Source organism: Salmo salar, chromosome 16 (genome assembly GCF_965601325.2).
Source record: "Salmo salar chromosome 16, fSalSal1, whole genome shotgun sequence".
Taxonomy (NCBI): Eukaryota; Metazoa; Chordata; class Actinopteri; order Salmoniformes; family Salmonidae; genus Salmo; species Salmo salar.
Window position 1 is genome coordinate 27,881,467 of NC_138306.1, and position 15,024 is coordinate 27,896,490.

Below are 15,024 nucleotides of genomic sequence, written 5' to 3' on the forward strand. Positions count from 1 at the left end.
GCTCTCGCTGCTGGTGATTCAACAGGCCCTCCGAGCTTCAATGCCATACAACTCTCCTTCCGTGGCCTCCAACTGCTCTTAAATGCAAGTAAAACTAAATGCATGCTCTTCAACCGATCACTGCCCGCACCTGCCCGCCTGTCCAGCATCACTACTCTGGACGGTTCTGACTTAGAATATGTGGACAACTACAAAGACCTAGGTGTCTGGTTAGATTGTAAACTCTCCTTCCAGACTCACATTAAGCATCTCCAACCCAAAATTAAATCTAGAATCGGCTTCCTATTTCGCAACAAAGCATCCTTCACTCATGCTGCCAAACATACCCTCGTAAAACTGACCATCCTACCGATCCTCGACTTCGGCGATGTCATCTATAAAATAGCCTCCAATACTCTACTCAACAAATTGGATGCAGTCTATCACAGTGCCATCCGTTTTGTCACCAAAGCCCCATATATTACCCACCACGGAGACTTGTACGCTCTCGTTGGCTGGCCATTGCTTCCTTACTCGTCGCCAAACTCACTGGCTCCAGGTCATATACAAGTCTCTGCTAGGTAAAGCCCCGCCTTATCTCAGCTCACTGGTCACCATAGCAGCACCCACCCGTAGCACGCACTCCAGCAGGTATATCTCACTGGTCACCTCCAAAGCCAATTCCTCCTTCGGCCGCCTTTCCTTCCAGTTCTCTGCTGCCAATGACTGGAATGAACTGCAAAAATCACTGAAGCTGGAGACTCTTATCTCCCTCACTAGCTTAAAGCACCAGCGGTCAGAGCAGCTCACAGATCACTACACTTGTACATAGCCCATCTGTAAACAGCCCATCCAACTACCTCATCCCCACACTGTATTTATTTATTTATCTTGCTCCTTTGCACCCCAGTATCTCTACTTGCACATTCATCTTCTGCACATCTACCATTCCAGTGTTTAATTGCTATATTGTAATTACTTCGCCACCATGGCCTCCCTTATCTTACCTAATTTGCACTCACTGTATATAGAATTTTCTTTTTTCTACTGTATTATTGACTGTATGTTTGTTTATTCCATGTGTAACTCTGTGTTGTTGTATGTGTCTAACTGCTGTGCTTTTTCTTGGCCAGGTTGCAGTTGTAAATGAGGACTTGTTCTCAACTAGCCTACCTGGTTAAATAAAGGGGAAAAATAATAATCAATAAATAAAAATGAAAACTCTGGTATTGTTTATTGTTATTGAGTGTTTACAGCCACACTATTTATTATTCTCGACCAGTGCTTGAGGTGTACTGAGGTCTTGCGCATGCTTTCACTAACCCCCCCTTATCTCTTTCTCTTTCTCCCCTGCCTGAGGCTCTAGGACCATGGCTGAGGCAGCCCTCTACCTGCAACCTGCCTGTTGCTCCACTGGTTCTGTCTCCCCCTCAAGTCACTTACCCCAGTGTTGTGATGTGACTACCATTTATTTTTTTGTTGACCGTTATTTTATTCAAATCAATTAACTATGTTTAATTGATTACGTGATTCAATTCTTCATGTAACAATTAACTCAGTAACTTGGGGCACCACGGAAAAACGAATTTAACGAGTTACTATCTCCCGAATTAAACTCTTATAAAATATATTCATATCTATAGATAACAGTCACTTATTAATGTATTTTTACCTCATATCAGTCTCATTCTGAACATCGCATTATCCGTTAAATCTGCACGAACCCTAGTCTACATAATGACTCAGCGATACACAAACTGTCTTAATTATATATTTACTAACTAACTAAATAATCACACATAATTACATAAACAAACACACATGATAGATTATACATTAATTACTACATAATGCAATGAAAAGTCCCTAGTGGGCTAACCCGATATGACGGCTGGTTACACAAGAAAAGGGGTGAGAAAAGAAGTGCAGGAGAAGGAGAGACAATAGAATTCCACTATCGTACATATAGTTGAATAATACGCTCATCGTAAATATGGATATTTAGCACCCTAACAACTGCTCATTCGGATCTCGAAATGCAATGTACATATTTACGCTTGTATGTCTTTGTCGTCTCACTCCGTTGAAATCGCCCGATCAGTCTGTGACGAATAGTTAGACAGAAAGTCTCTGGTTGTGTAAGTCACCATGTCCTTAGTAGTTGTAGTAGGTTTCCTATGTTTTGGAAGTGTCTGTTAGAATGGATACATCGTTTGATAGGAAATGTTCTTTTCTCGTCTTCGATCGAGTTTCCTAGACTATGTTACATGCAGACCTGCAGGCGGTGCACGTCAAGTTTTCTTCTTCTCTGTTGAGTTTCAGAGGGTCTTACCATTTTCTGGTCTGGTAGAGTCTAACCATTTTACACGTGTAGCCACAGCTCCACGCTTTCTGGTCTAGTAGTTTTAACCTGTTGGGGATAGGGGGCAGTATTTGCACGGCCGGATAAAAAACGTACCCGATTTAATCTGGTTAATACTCCTGCCCAGTAACTAGAATATGCATATAATTTTGATTTGGATAGAAAACACCCTAAAATTTCTAAAACTGTTTGAATGGTGTCTGTGAGTATAACAGAACTCATTTGGCAGGCAAAAACCTGAGAAGATTCCTTACAGGAAGTGCCCTCTCTGACCATTTCTTGGCCTTCTACACTCTCTTTATTGAAAACTGAGGATCTCTGGTGTAACGTGACACTTCCTACGGCTCCCATAGGCTCTCAGAAGGCGGCAGAACGGGGAATGGTGACGTTGCAGGCCCAGGCTGAAAAACAGTAGCGCATTTGGATAGTTGTCGATCAGAGAACAATGAGACTGGGAGAGCGTGCACGAGCCGACACCATGTTTTTATTTTTTCGTCTTTGAACGAAAACAGGGTTTCCCGGTCGGAATATTATCGCTTTTTTACGAGAAAAATCGCATACAAATTTATTTTAAACAGCGGTTGACATGGAATATTTAGAATTTTTTGTCACGAAACGCGTCGGGCGTGTAACCCTTCGTCACCCTTCGGATAGTGTCTTGAACGCACGAACAAAACAGAGGATATTTGAACATGACTATGGATTATTTTGAACCAAACCAACATTTGTTATTGAAGTAGAAGTCCTGGGAGTGCATTCTGACGAAGAACAGCAAAGGTAATCCAATTTTTCTTATAGTAAATCGGAGTTTGGTGAGGGCCAAACTTGGTGGCTGTCAAAATAGCTAGCCCGTGATGGCGAGCTATCTACTCAGGATATTGCAAAATGTGCTTTTGCCGAAAAGCTATTTTAAAATCGGACATAGCGATTGCATAAAGGAGTTCTGTATCTATAATTCTTAAAATAATTGTTATGTTTTTTGTGAACGTTTATCGTGAGTATTTTAGTAAATTCACCGGAAGTTTGCGGTGGGTATGCTAGTTCTGAATGTCAGATGCTAATGTAAAAAGCTGGTTTTTGATATAAATATGAACTTGATTGAACAAAACATGCATGTATTGTATAACATAATGTCCTAGGAGTGTCATCTGATGAAGATCATCAAAGGTTAGTGCTGCATTTAGCTGTGGTTTGGGTTTATGTGACATTATATGCTAGCTTGAAAAATCGGTGTCTGATTATTTCTGGCTGGGTACTCTGCTGACATAATCTAATGTTTTGTTTTCGTTGTAAAGCCTTTTTGAAATCAGACAATGTGGTTAGATTAACGAGAGTCTTGTCTTTAAAATGGTGTAAAATAATCATATGTTTGAGAAATTGAAGAAATAACATTTCTAAGGTATTTGAATATTGCGCCACAGGATTCCACTGGCTGTTGATTAGGTGGGACGATTTCGTCCCACATACCCTAGAGAGGTTAAACAATTTGTGACGTACGGCTTACCGTCCGTATACTGGTCTCTACTTTTAAACAATTTCTCAGCCGTGTAGCTGTCTGGTCTAATGTATATTTCATTAGGAGTCTTTTTAAAAACACTGGGGAAAAAACTTTTGGCATAATGTCTGTGCTCGCGGGGTTACTGACTGGGTAAAACTTTACATGAAAAACAATTATCTCGTTTCGAAGGCTAAAATCACATTAATTCTTCTCACAAATAGTTTCATATTTAATCATATAAGTTCCACAACATTTAGTTGTGGGACGTATACATTTGCAGAGTTACCGTTATTTGGTTATACCGTCCTTAACCTGTTATGGCTAGGGGGCAGTATTTTCACGGCCGGATAAAAAATGTACCCGATTTAATCTGATTATTACTCCTGCCCAGAAACGAGAATATGCATATAATTATTAGCTTTGGATAGAAAACACTCCAAAGTTTCTAAAACTGTTTGAATGGTGTCTGTGAGTATAACAGAACTCATTTGGCAGGCCAAAACCTGAGAAGATTCTGTACAGGAAGTACCCTGTCTGACCATTTCTTGCCCTTCTTGATTATGTCTATCCATTACAGGGGATCTCTGCTGTTACGTGACACTTCCTACGGCTCTCATGGGATCTCAGAAGGCGGCAAAAAGCTGAATCGTGGCTTTGCAGGCTCTGGCTGAAAAACATTAGCGCGTTTGGATAGTGGCCAGTAACAGTACTATGAGACTCAGGCTCATGCACGAGGGGATCCCATGCTTTTATTTTCTCTCTCTTTTACGTATACACGCTTCCCCGGTCGGAATATTATCGCTTTTTTACGAGAAAAATGGCATAAACATTTATTTTAAATAGCGGTTGACATGCTTCGAAGTACGGTAATGAAATATTTAGAAATCTTTTGTCACGAAATGCGCCATGCTCGTGACCCTTATTTACACTTCGGATAATGTCTTGAACGCATGAACAAAACGCCGCTGTTTGGATATAACTATGGATTATTTTGGACCAAACCAACATTTGTTATTGAAGTAGAAGTCCTGGAGTGCATTCTGACGAAGAACACCAAAGGTAATCAAACTTTTCTAATAGTAAATCGGAGTTTGGTGAAGGCTAAACTTGCTGGGTGTCTAAATAGCTAGCCCTGTGATGCCGGGCTATCTACTCAGAATATTGCAAAATGTGCTTTCACCGAAAAGCTATTTTAAAATCGGACATATCGAGTGCATAGAGGAGTTCTGTATCTACAATTCTTAAAATAATTGTTATGTTTTTGTGAACGTTTATCGTGAGTAATTTAGTAAATTCACCGGAAGTTTGCGGGGGGTATGCTAGTTCTGAACGTCACATGCTAATGTAAAAAAGCTGTTTTTTGATATAAATATGAACTTGATTGAACAAAACATGCATGCATTGTATAACATAATGTCCTAGGGTTGTCATCTGATGAAGATCATCAAAGGTTAGTGCTGCATTTAGCTGTGGTTTTGTTTTTTGTGACATTATATGCTAGCTTGAAAAATGGGTGTCTGATTATTTCTGGCTGGGTACTCTGCTGACATAATCTAATGTTTTGCTTTCGCTGTAAAGCCTTTTTGAAATCGGACAGTGTGGTTAGATTAACGAGAGTCTTGTCTTTAAAATGCTGTAAAATAGTCATATGTTTGAAAAATGGAAGTTTTCGGATTTTAGAGGAGTTTGTATTTCGCGCCACGCCCATCATTGGATATTGGAGCAGGTGTTCCGCTAGCGGAACATCTAGATGTAAGAGGTTAATGATATCACAGAACAATAACTGATCTGACATGATTGTTCTTTAAGTCCCTCCAGACCATTTCCTACATTATTTCAGTTAGAAATATTGTTTCAATGTCCAATCTTTTGATGTTAAAGTATTTTAGGCCAGAGTCTCTCTACCCACAAAGGATTTTTAACTCAATACTACAGAGCAGAAAGGAGGATTTCTGCCAGGTATTTACGATCCGGTTGTTAACCTGTCTGGGCTAGGTGGGACATCACTCTATTCAACAGCCAGTGGAAGAGCGTGGCGCGAAATATAAAAACCTCAAAAATGCAATAATTTCAATATTTCAAACATACGACTATTTTACACCATTTGAAAGATAAGACTCTCGTTAATCTAACCACATTGTCCAATTTCAAAAAGGCTTTACAGCGAAAGCAAAACATTAGATTATGTTAGGAGAGTACATAGACAAAAATAACCACACAGCCATTTTCCAAGCAAGCATATATGTCACAAAAACCCAAAACACAGCTAAATGCAGCACTAACCTTTGATGATCTTCATCAGATGACACTCCTAGGACATTATGTTATACAATACATGTATGTTTTGTTCAATCAAGTTCATATTTATTTCCAAAAACAGCTTTTTACATTGGCGTGTGATGTTCAGAACATGCATTCCCAGCAAAAACTTCTGGTGAATTTTCAAAATTACTCATGATAAACGTTGACAAAATACATAACAATTATTTTAAGAATTATAGATACAGAACTCCTTTATGCAATTGCTATGTCAGATTTTAAAATAGCTTTTCGGCGAAAGCACATTTTGCAATATTCTGAGTACATAGCTCAGCCATCACGGCTAGCTAATTTGACACCCGCCAAGTTCGGGGTACACTAAACTCAGAATTAGTATTAGAAACATTTTATTACCTTTGCTGTTCTTCGTCAGAATGCACTCCCAGGACTGCTACTTCGACAAGAAATGTTTTTGTTCCAAATAATCCATAGTTATGTCAAAATACCTCAGTTTTGTTCGTGCGTTCAGGTCACTATCCAAAGGGTAACGCGCAAGCGAATATCAAGACCAAAAAATTCTAAATGTTCCATTACCGTACTTAGAAGCATGTCAAACGCTGTTTAAAATAAATTTTTATGGTATTTTTCTCGTAAAATAGCGATAATATTCCAACCGGACAATAGTGTATTATTCAAAAAGGAAAAGAAAAAATGCCGTGGTCTCGTGAAGCGCATTTCCAATCTCTTAGTCACCAGGCTGACAACTGACAAACTGAGTTGCTATACTCTGCCCAGAGACAGGAGACGCCTGAATCCGGTTTCAAAAGGCTTTAGAGAGCCAATGGAAGCCTTCGAAAGTGTCACGTAACCCCACAGATCCTGTAGTTTTGATAAAGAAGCAAAAGGAGAACTACAAATAGTCACACAGGCCACTTCCTGCTTGGAATTTTCTCAGGTTTTTGCCTGCCATATGAGTTCTGTTATACTCACAGACACCATTCAAACAGTTTTAGAAACTTCGGAGTGTTTTCTATCCGAATCTACTAATAATATGCATATTCTCGTTTCTGGGCAAGAGTAGTAACCAGTTTAAATCGGGTACGTTTTTTATCCGGCCGTGAAAATACTGCCCCTTAGCCCAGACTGGTTAAGTCATAAAACTCTGGTGGGGGAGAGAGAGAGGCCCCTTGAATTGAATTGAATCGAGAGGAGCGGGGATGTTGTTCCCTCTATAGCCATGGATATTGTCTAAGCCATAATTTAATACTGGATGGGAAACTGACTTTCTCTTTCCTTATTGAAATGGTGTATAAAGGGAAGACTATGCTTTCAATGTCAATTAAGACATTGAGAATTAATGTATGCTTTTGTACAGTCTGATGTGACCATTGTATCTGTGTTGGACAGTAACTTAAAGGTTCATGCGAACTGGAAGTGTGACTTCTTTCCCAAATGATTTCGTAAAGTTTTAGGCATTTCGTCATCAGTTTTTCCATACCAAGAATAGATGAGGCTTGATGGCAACAAAACCACACACAACTGCAATGCAACTAATCAATCACAATGACTATCTGCAGACTAATGTGTCCCTAAAGGCACCCTATATAATGTTCTACTTTGACCGAAGCCCAGTGGGCCATGGTTAAAATGAGTGCAATATCTATTGGGAATAGGGTGCCATTTGGGATGCATCCCGCCTGTCACTGAAGTCCCCTGATGGCTGCATACCGATGGTCCATCTCTCTACTCATGGATTGGTGTAAGCATTGCATTGGTGTAAAGAATCACAATGTATTTCAAGCACTGTAGTTGGTCAGTAAAACATCCAAAGAATGCAGGTAAACAACACCCCCCTCAGGAAAAAAAATATTATATTGAGAACTGTCTGGAATCTGTTGTTTCCCTGTTCGCTACTCAAACATATTTTACTTAGTCATAGACTAAATTAACTACACAGAACCATCGTGGAAAAATGAAAGACCTGTCTCAATAATAATATGTGTCCCAGTGCTCAAACGTCAACATGCCTAGCTCCTCCCACTGGAGCGTTGTTTACATATCACATTTTGCAATAACAGGCACTCATAACATCTTGATCCAGTCGCGAGTTGTCTTATCACATTGGCTGCGCTTGAGAAAAAATACATTTAAAAAGGTTAATCTAAAAATGTACTGGTTATAGCATTGGCCATATGTAGGTCAATCTTGTTGACCCCTAAACTTACACTTAGTTTAAACTGAAGCTGTAAACATTTCTGTGAGTTTTGGAAACTTCCAGATTGGCAGTACATCATGGACCCAATGACATTTGGAAACAAACCAATCAAACGACAGAATCATTCACAGTCAATTTGGCTGGTCATGACTCACATCAACACCACTGTAAACCCTAGACCCACTCCAATTCGCATACCGCCCCAACAGATCCACAGATGACGCAATCTCAATTGCACTCCACACTGCCCTTTCCCACCTGGACAAAATAAACACCTATGTGAAAATGCTGCTCATTGACTACAGCTCAGCGTTCAACACTATAGTTCCCACAAAGCTCATCACTAAGCTAAGGACCCTGGGACTGAACACCTCCCTCTGCAACTGTGTCCTGGACAACCTGACGGGCCGCCCCCAGGTGGTAAGAGTAGGCGACAACACATCTGCCATGCTGATCCTCAACACAGGGGCCCCTCAGGGTGCGTGATTAGCCCCCTCCTGTACTCCCTGTTCACCCACGACTGCGTGGGCAAACACGACTACAACGCCATCATTAAGTATTCTGACGACACAACAGTGGTAGGCCTGATTACCGACAACGATGAGACAGACTATAAGGAGGTCAGAGACCTGGCAGTGTGGTGCCAGGACAACAACCTCTCCCTCAATGTGAGCAAGATTGATCGTGGACTATAGAAACAAAAGGGCCGAACAGGCCTCCATTATCGTCGACAGGGCTGAAGTGGAGCGGGTCGAGAGTTTCAAGTTCCTTGGTGTCCACATCACCAATGAACTATCATGGTCCAAACACACCAAAACAGCTGTAAAGAGGGCACAACAACACCTTTTCGCCCTCAGGAGACTGAAAAGATTTGGCATGGGTCCCCAGATCCTCAAAGAGTTCTACAGCTGCACCATTGAGAGCATCCTGACCGGTTGCACACCGCCTGGTATGGCAACTGCTCGGCATCTGACAAGCTGGCCACACAGCTCACGTCAAACTTTGTTATATTTGTGACGCTCAACGCCTGCAAGTCCTGCCTCTCAAACCTCCTCATTGGTTTTTAGAAGCATACACCCACGTGCCATCTCCTCATTAGTTTGTAGGAGCATATACCCACGTGGGTGATTGAAATATGAGGTCCACACTCCAGTCAGTTGTAGTAATGCGCCGTAAAGTTGGTTGCCAACCGCCATATAAAGTCTAAAGAAGAAAAAGAAGCCTGAAGGAAAGTGGAGAGATGATGAGAAACTAATTCGGTTTACCGTTTTATCTGTGGATAAATTGTTGGATTAGAGGACCTTGTGAATTTCAGGTAAAATAACAACCCAATGTTTATATCCCAGGACAAATTAGCTAGCAACAGCAAGCTAGCTATCTAGCTAAATTGCCATAAATGTTTAATGCTTTTTGACCTGTCCCCAAATTAATATAATTGGTTCAGAGTTTGCTTTGATATTTCAACCTGCGTTTCCTGATCACCTCTGGTGTGGGGAGACAAAAATCAAAATGCGCGCGATGGCGCACGCAGACGCACACGAGCGGACTGGTCAGCATGTGACCGTAGGGCGCTACAGATGGTAGTGTGTAAGGCCCAGTACATCATGGAGCCAAGCTTCCTGACATCCAGGACCTATATACTAGGCGATGTCAGAGGAAGGCCCCAAAAATGTTTAAAGACTCCATCACCCAAGTCATAGACTGTTCTCTCTGCTACCGCACGGCATTCAGTACCGGAGTGCCAAATCTAGGACCAAAAGGCTCCTTAACAGCTTCTACCCTCAAGCCATAAGATTGCTGAACAATTAATCAAATGGCCACATGGGCTATTTACATTGACCCCCCAGGCTTTGTTTTTACACTGCTGCTACTTGCTGTTAATTATCTATGCAAAGTGACTTTACAAATTACCTCGACTAACCTGTACCCAGGTACATTGACTCGGTACCGGTACCCCCTGTATATAGCCTCGTTATTGTTATGTAATTTTCTTGTGTTATTTAAAAAATGTTTTACTTTAGTTAATTTACTAAATACTCTATTTATTGAACTGCATTGTTGGTTAAGGGCTTGTACGTAAGCATATTGCTGTAAGGTCTACACCTCTTGTATTCGGAGCATGTGACGAATAACATTTTATTTTATTTTATTTTATTTGACAATGAGCTTACTGACAGTAAGATCATGTCCAAAAGAGGGGGGAAGGCAAATCTTAGCATCATTTCAACGGCATACTCCAAAACTGGTTGGCTGACTTCAGCTTTTCAGCAGTCAGCCTTTATCTCGATTTACACACCCTGCATCTGAACTTCTGAACGGGGAGGGGCAACAGAAACAAATGACTGGAGAAAAAGAAACACTACTTAAGCAGCCATTTTGGATACAGTCACAGACGGTGTACTGTTTCATTGCATAACAGATTTACATTCAAGGAGATATCCATAGACAGACACGATTTAGCTTCCAAATCTCACATCCTGGGACTACGGTAAGGAAATAGCCTAATTTAACACGGAAGGCTTTTGGACAGTTTCCCATGTTTTAACAATGTTGAGCTATGCATGCTGACAGAGTAGCCTTTGTGAAACTGCAGATGACTGCAGTACTTGAGGGCCGTGTTGAATAGTCCTGGTAGCACAGCTAAAGAGGATGAAGAAAATGTATCTTTCTCTCTCCCCAGGTTAAACTACTAGCATGGCTGAGTCTGCAGCCTTGATTTCAGATGGTATGTGACATACTGGCTTTGTGATCAACTCTTAACTCACAAATGATACTGAACTATTTTCATATGGCAAAGGACATAACATTTATCCAAATATTGAATGATTTTATCATGTTTCTCCAAGAATGGTATATGGGAAAAGACAAAGGGAAAAGATTTCACTTTCGCTATTTGATAAAGAGAGGAAGTCCAGCGGCAAAGCAGAGGGAGAAGATGCAGCACGATAAAACTGGGTTGACATTCTGCTTATTTTCTCATAAATGAAACATCGGATCGCGACACAATTTGCCGTTCCCAAAACTAGAATGTGTTATGAACAGAGTGCACAAATTTTTTAGACTTGGGTCATTGCCAAACTCTCTAGAAATAATGTTATTTAGAAGGAGTGCAACGGTAGTTTCAAGTTCTGGCGTACAAACTCATACAGAGAGTAGGCGTTCCCTGAAGTAAATATGCAAATGCATGTTAAAATATGCCAATAGGATATTGCTAGCTCTGAGTGGAGCTTGGCTATGCCCACCTTGCCTCTTTTTCCCACAACATGACAACGATTTCCATTTTAAATAGCCCATATGAACTATCTTGGGTTAGCTGTAAGAATACGTCTATACATTGTAAATACAGTTAAATGCTACCATGTTTTGTACAAAATCAAAGCAATGATTGTCCTTAAAGATTAACGTTGTGCAGTAAACCGTGGGGTGTTGGGTTGAGTGTACAGAGATTAACACAGAGACAGGGAGGTTCTAGTCAGCAAACACGGCTTTACTAGGCAATAAAATACACATAACAACGAAATCACGTAGGTTTGGCTCGGCTCTTCTCAGCATCTGCTCTGTGTCGGTCCCTCTGTTCTCCCCCACAATGCTCCTTTTATGTGCCTCCACGGCTGGTTGGCACTTTCCCGTATTACCTCCACTTGGAGCCATGCGTGTCAGGGTGCCCAGCCCGTGTACTCCCAGCAGAGGGAGCCAACGTCGCAGGACATACCTCCCCTCTATTACCAACCGCCAGGGTAGAGTTCCCGGGGGACCACAGTTGTTATAAACTGTCAGGAATGATGCCCTGCAATGTCAATCACAGAGACCATACCAGATACGTTGACAGATGTTTGTAAAGTCATATTTGTGAAACGTGATATTCTAATCTTTAAAGCTTCCCTCCTAGTCCTACCCACTTAGGAGCAGGTTCACAGAGATGATGTGATAACTTGGCTTGATAACTTTGCATCTCTCATATCTAACATCACTCCCAGATGCCCAGTTTGTGGATAAGCACAGGGCTGAGCTCATTCAGAGGATTATCATAGTGATGCCCATAGCAGATGACCTACTCCAGAGGTGCCTGATCCATGAGGAGGTGTACTCTAATATCCATGCTACCAGGACCAGCCAGGAACAAATGAGACTGCTGTATGAGGCCCTGAATTCTGGAGGGGTAAAGGTGAAATCAGCCTTTTACAGGATTCTACTGGAACAACAACCTCAACTAGTCCAAGATCTAGGTAAGATAATCTATCTCCCTCTGTGTGCTGCAGAAATACAATGTATAAAGTTGGGATATCTTGGCTTTTTACACGTTTGCTATTCATCACTGTCCCATGAGTTAAATCAAAGACAGTACCTCAATCGCAGCTCAGCCCAGATGCAATGTCATTGCTGCGGGTTAGGATAATGCTTACCATATGTAAGGATCAGTTGATTATGCATCAATTAAGACACTACAGGCAATGGTAAACAATGCTGAGTCTCTCTACATCCACACCAAAAAACAAAAACACTGATGAGAAGGCATTGGTTACTATTAATGATCTGTTGCTCTCTCATCCCAGGTGAACCCTCTGCAGTCCATGTCAGCACAACTCTGAATTCTAAAGACAAAGGTAAATTACATGAAATATTGGCTTCGCGATCATCAACACTTGATTGACTGACTTCCTACAAGATTAAACTGTGACCTGTGTTAAAATTGTTTAAAACGAACAAATATGTTTTGCGTTATTCACCAATGTTATTATTTTTCAGATGAGAATATTGAAATGTGCCAAACAGAATTGAAATCGTACCTGAAGAGAACATTTGAAAGAATATTTCCAGGAATAGCTACACAAGGACGTCCTACACTCCTAAATAAGATCTACACAGAGCTCTTCATCACAGAGGGTGGAAGTGGTGAGGTCGACAAAGAACATGAGGTGATGAAAATTGAGGCAGTATTAAGAAGACCAGCGACACAAGAGATACCAATCAAGTGCAACGACATCTTTAAACCCTTACCTGGACAGGACATGACTATCAGAACTGTACTCACAAAGGGAGTCGCTGGCATTGGAAAGACAGTCTCAGTGCAGAAATTCATTCTGGACTGGATTGATAGAGATGCTAATCAGGATATACAATTCATATTTCCAATTCCTTTTCGGGAGCTGAATTTGATGAAGGAAAAGACGCTCAGTTTGATTGACCTACTTCATGATTTTTTTGACGACATCAAAGAATCAGGACTTTCCAACTTTAAAAAAGTCAAAGTGTTGTTTATCTTTGATGGGTTGGATGAGTGTCAACTTCCTCTGAATTTCAACAGAAATGAGATCTGCTGTAATGTCACAAAGTCAACCACAGTGGATGTACTTCTGACAAACCTCATAAAGGGGAATCTGCTTCCTTCTGCTCTTCTCTGGATAACTTCACGACCAGCAGCTACCAATCGGATCCCTCCTGAGTGTGTTGACCAGGTGACTGAGGTACGAGGGTTTAGGGATGAACAGAAGGAGAAATACTTCATGAAGACAGTCAGTGATGAGAAACTAGCTGAAAGAATCATTGCACATATAAAGTCATCAAGGAGCCTTGACATCATGTGCCACATACCAGTGTTCTGTTGGATCTCAGCCACTGTTCTAGAGAAACTGTTGAGTAAAGCAGAAAGTGGAGACTTGCCCAAGACTCTGACACAAATGTTCTTACAGTTTCTGATCTTCCAAATAATACAGACAATGAGGAAGTATCATGAAGACCCTGACACAAATCTCCACTGGGATAAAGAGATCATTATGAAACTTGGAAAACTGGCCTTTGAACATCTTGAAAAAGGCAACCTGATCTTCTATGAGAAAGATCTGAAAGAGTTTGGCATTGATATCAGACAAGCTTCTTTGTGCTCAGGAGTGTTCACACAGATGTTAAGAGAAGAGTGTATGTTCCAGGAGGTGGTCTACAGCTTTGTTCATCTGAGCCTTCAGGAGTTCATTGCTGCTTTGTATGTGTTTCTTTCATTTGAAGACAACAATGAGGATGTTATAACACCCCAACTACCATCCTCCTCAACTGGAATTGTCTTGTATGAAGAAATTCGTCCTGACAACATCTACAAGAGCGCAGTGGATAAGGCCTTAACGAGTCAGAGTGGACACCTGGACCTGTTCCTGCGCTTTCTTCTTGGCCTCTCACTGAAGTCCAACCAGACACTCCTTCGAGGCCTACTGACACAGACAGAAGGCAGCTCACAGAGCAACAAGGGCACAGTCGACTTCATTAAGGACAGGATCAGGAAAAATCCCTCTCCAGAGAGGTGCATCAACCTGTTTCACTGTCTGAATGAGCTGAACGACAATTCTCTGGTGGAGGAAATCCAAATCTACTTGAAGTCAGGAGGTGTTTCGGAGGTTGAACTCTCATATTCTCATTGGTCTGCTCTGGCCTTTGTTATGTTGTCCTCAGATGAGGAGCTGGATGTATTTGAGCTGAATAAATTTGTCAGATCAGACGAAGGCGTTATGAGGCTGTTGCCAGTGATCAAAGCCTCTAAAACGGCTCTGTAAGTACTCTGCTTTTTGTCTCTCCCTCCCTCTACTTCCCATAAACATTCAACAAGTGACAGGTAGTCCTATCTCAGATTCAGATACATGTTCAAAACATACAAACCTGGGCTGGGCTATGGACTAAAGTTGAGAAACACTGGACTAAAACAGAGTGGTATTTTCAAATGTT

The 15,024-nt window shown here is 41.2% G+C and overlaps 1 protein-coding gene across 1 annotated transcript in view; it reads left to right on the forward strand.

Annotated features, from left to right (window-relative positions):
• Positions 1–10,605: 10,605 nt before the first annotated feature.
• LOC106597893 (uncharacterized) overlaps positions 10,606–15,024 on the forward strand; it is a 42,014-nt gene continuing 37,595 nt past the window's right edge. Inside the window, exons 1-5 of the mRNA XM_082963253.1 lie at positions 10,606–10,801; positions 10,994–11,038; positions 12,291–12,539; positions 12,867–12,917; positions 13,060–14,851. Coding sequence (XP_082819379.1) covers positions 11,008–11,038; positions 12,291–12,539; positions 12,867–12,917; positions 13,060–14,851 — 2,123 coding nt within the window. The 5' untranslated portion in view covers positions 10,606–10,801; positions 10,994–11,007. The remainder of the gene's footprint in view (positions 10,802–10,993; positions 11,039–12,290; positions 12,540–12,866; positions 12,918–13,059; positions 14,852–15,024) is intronic.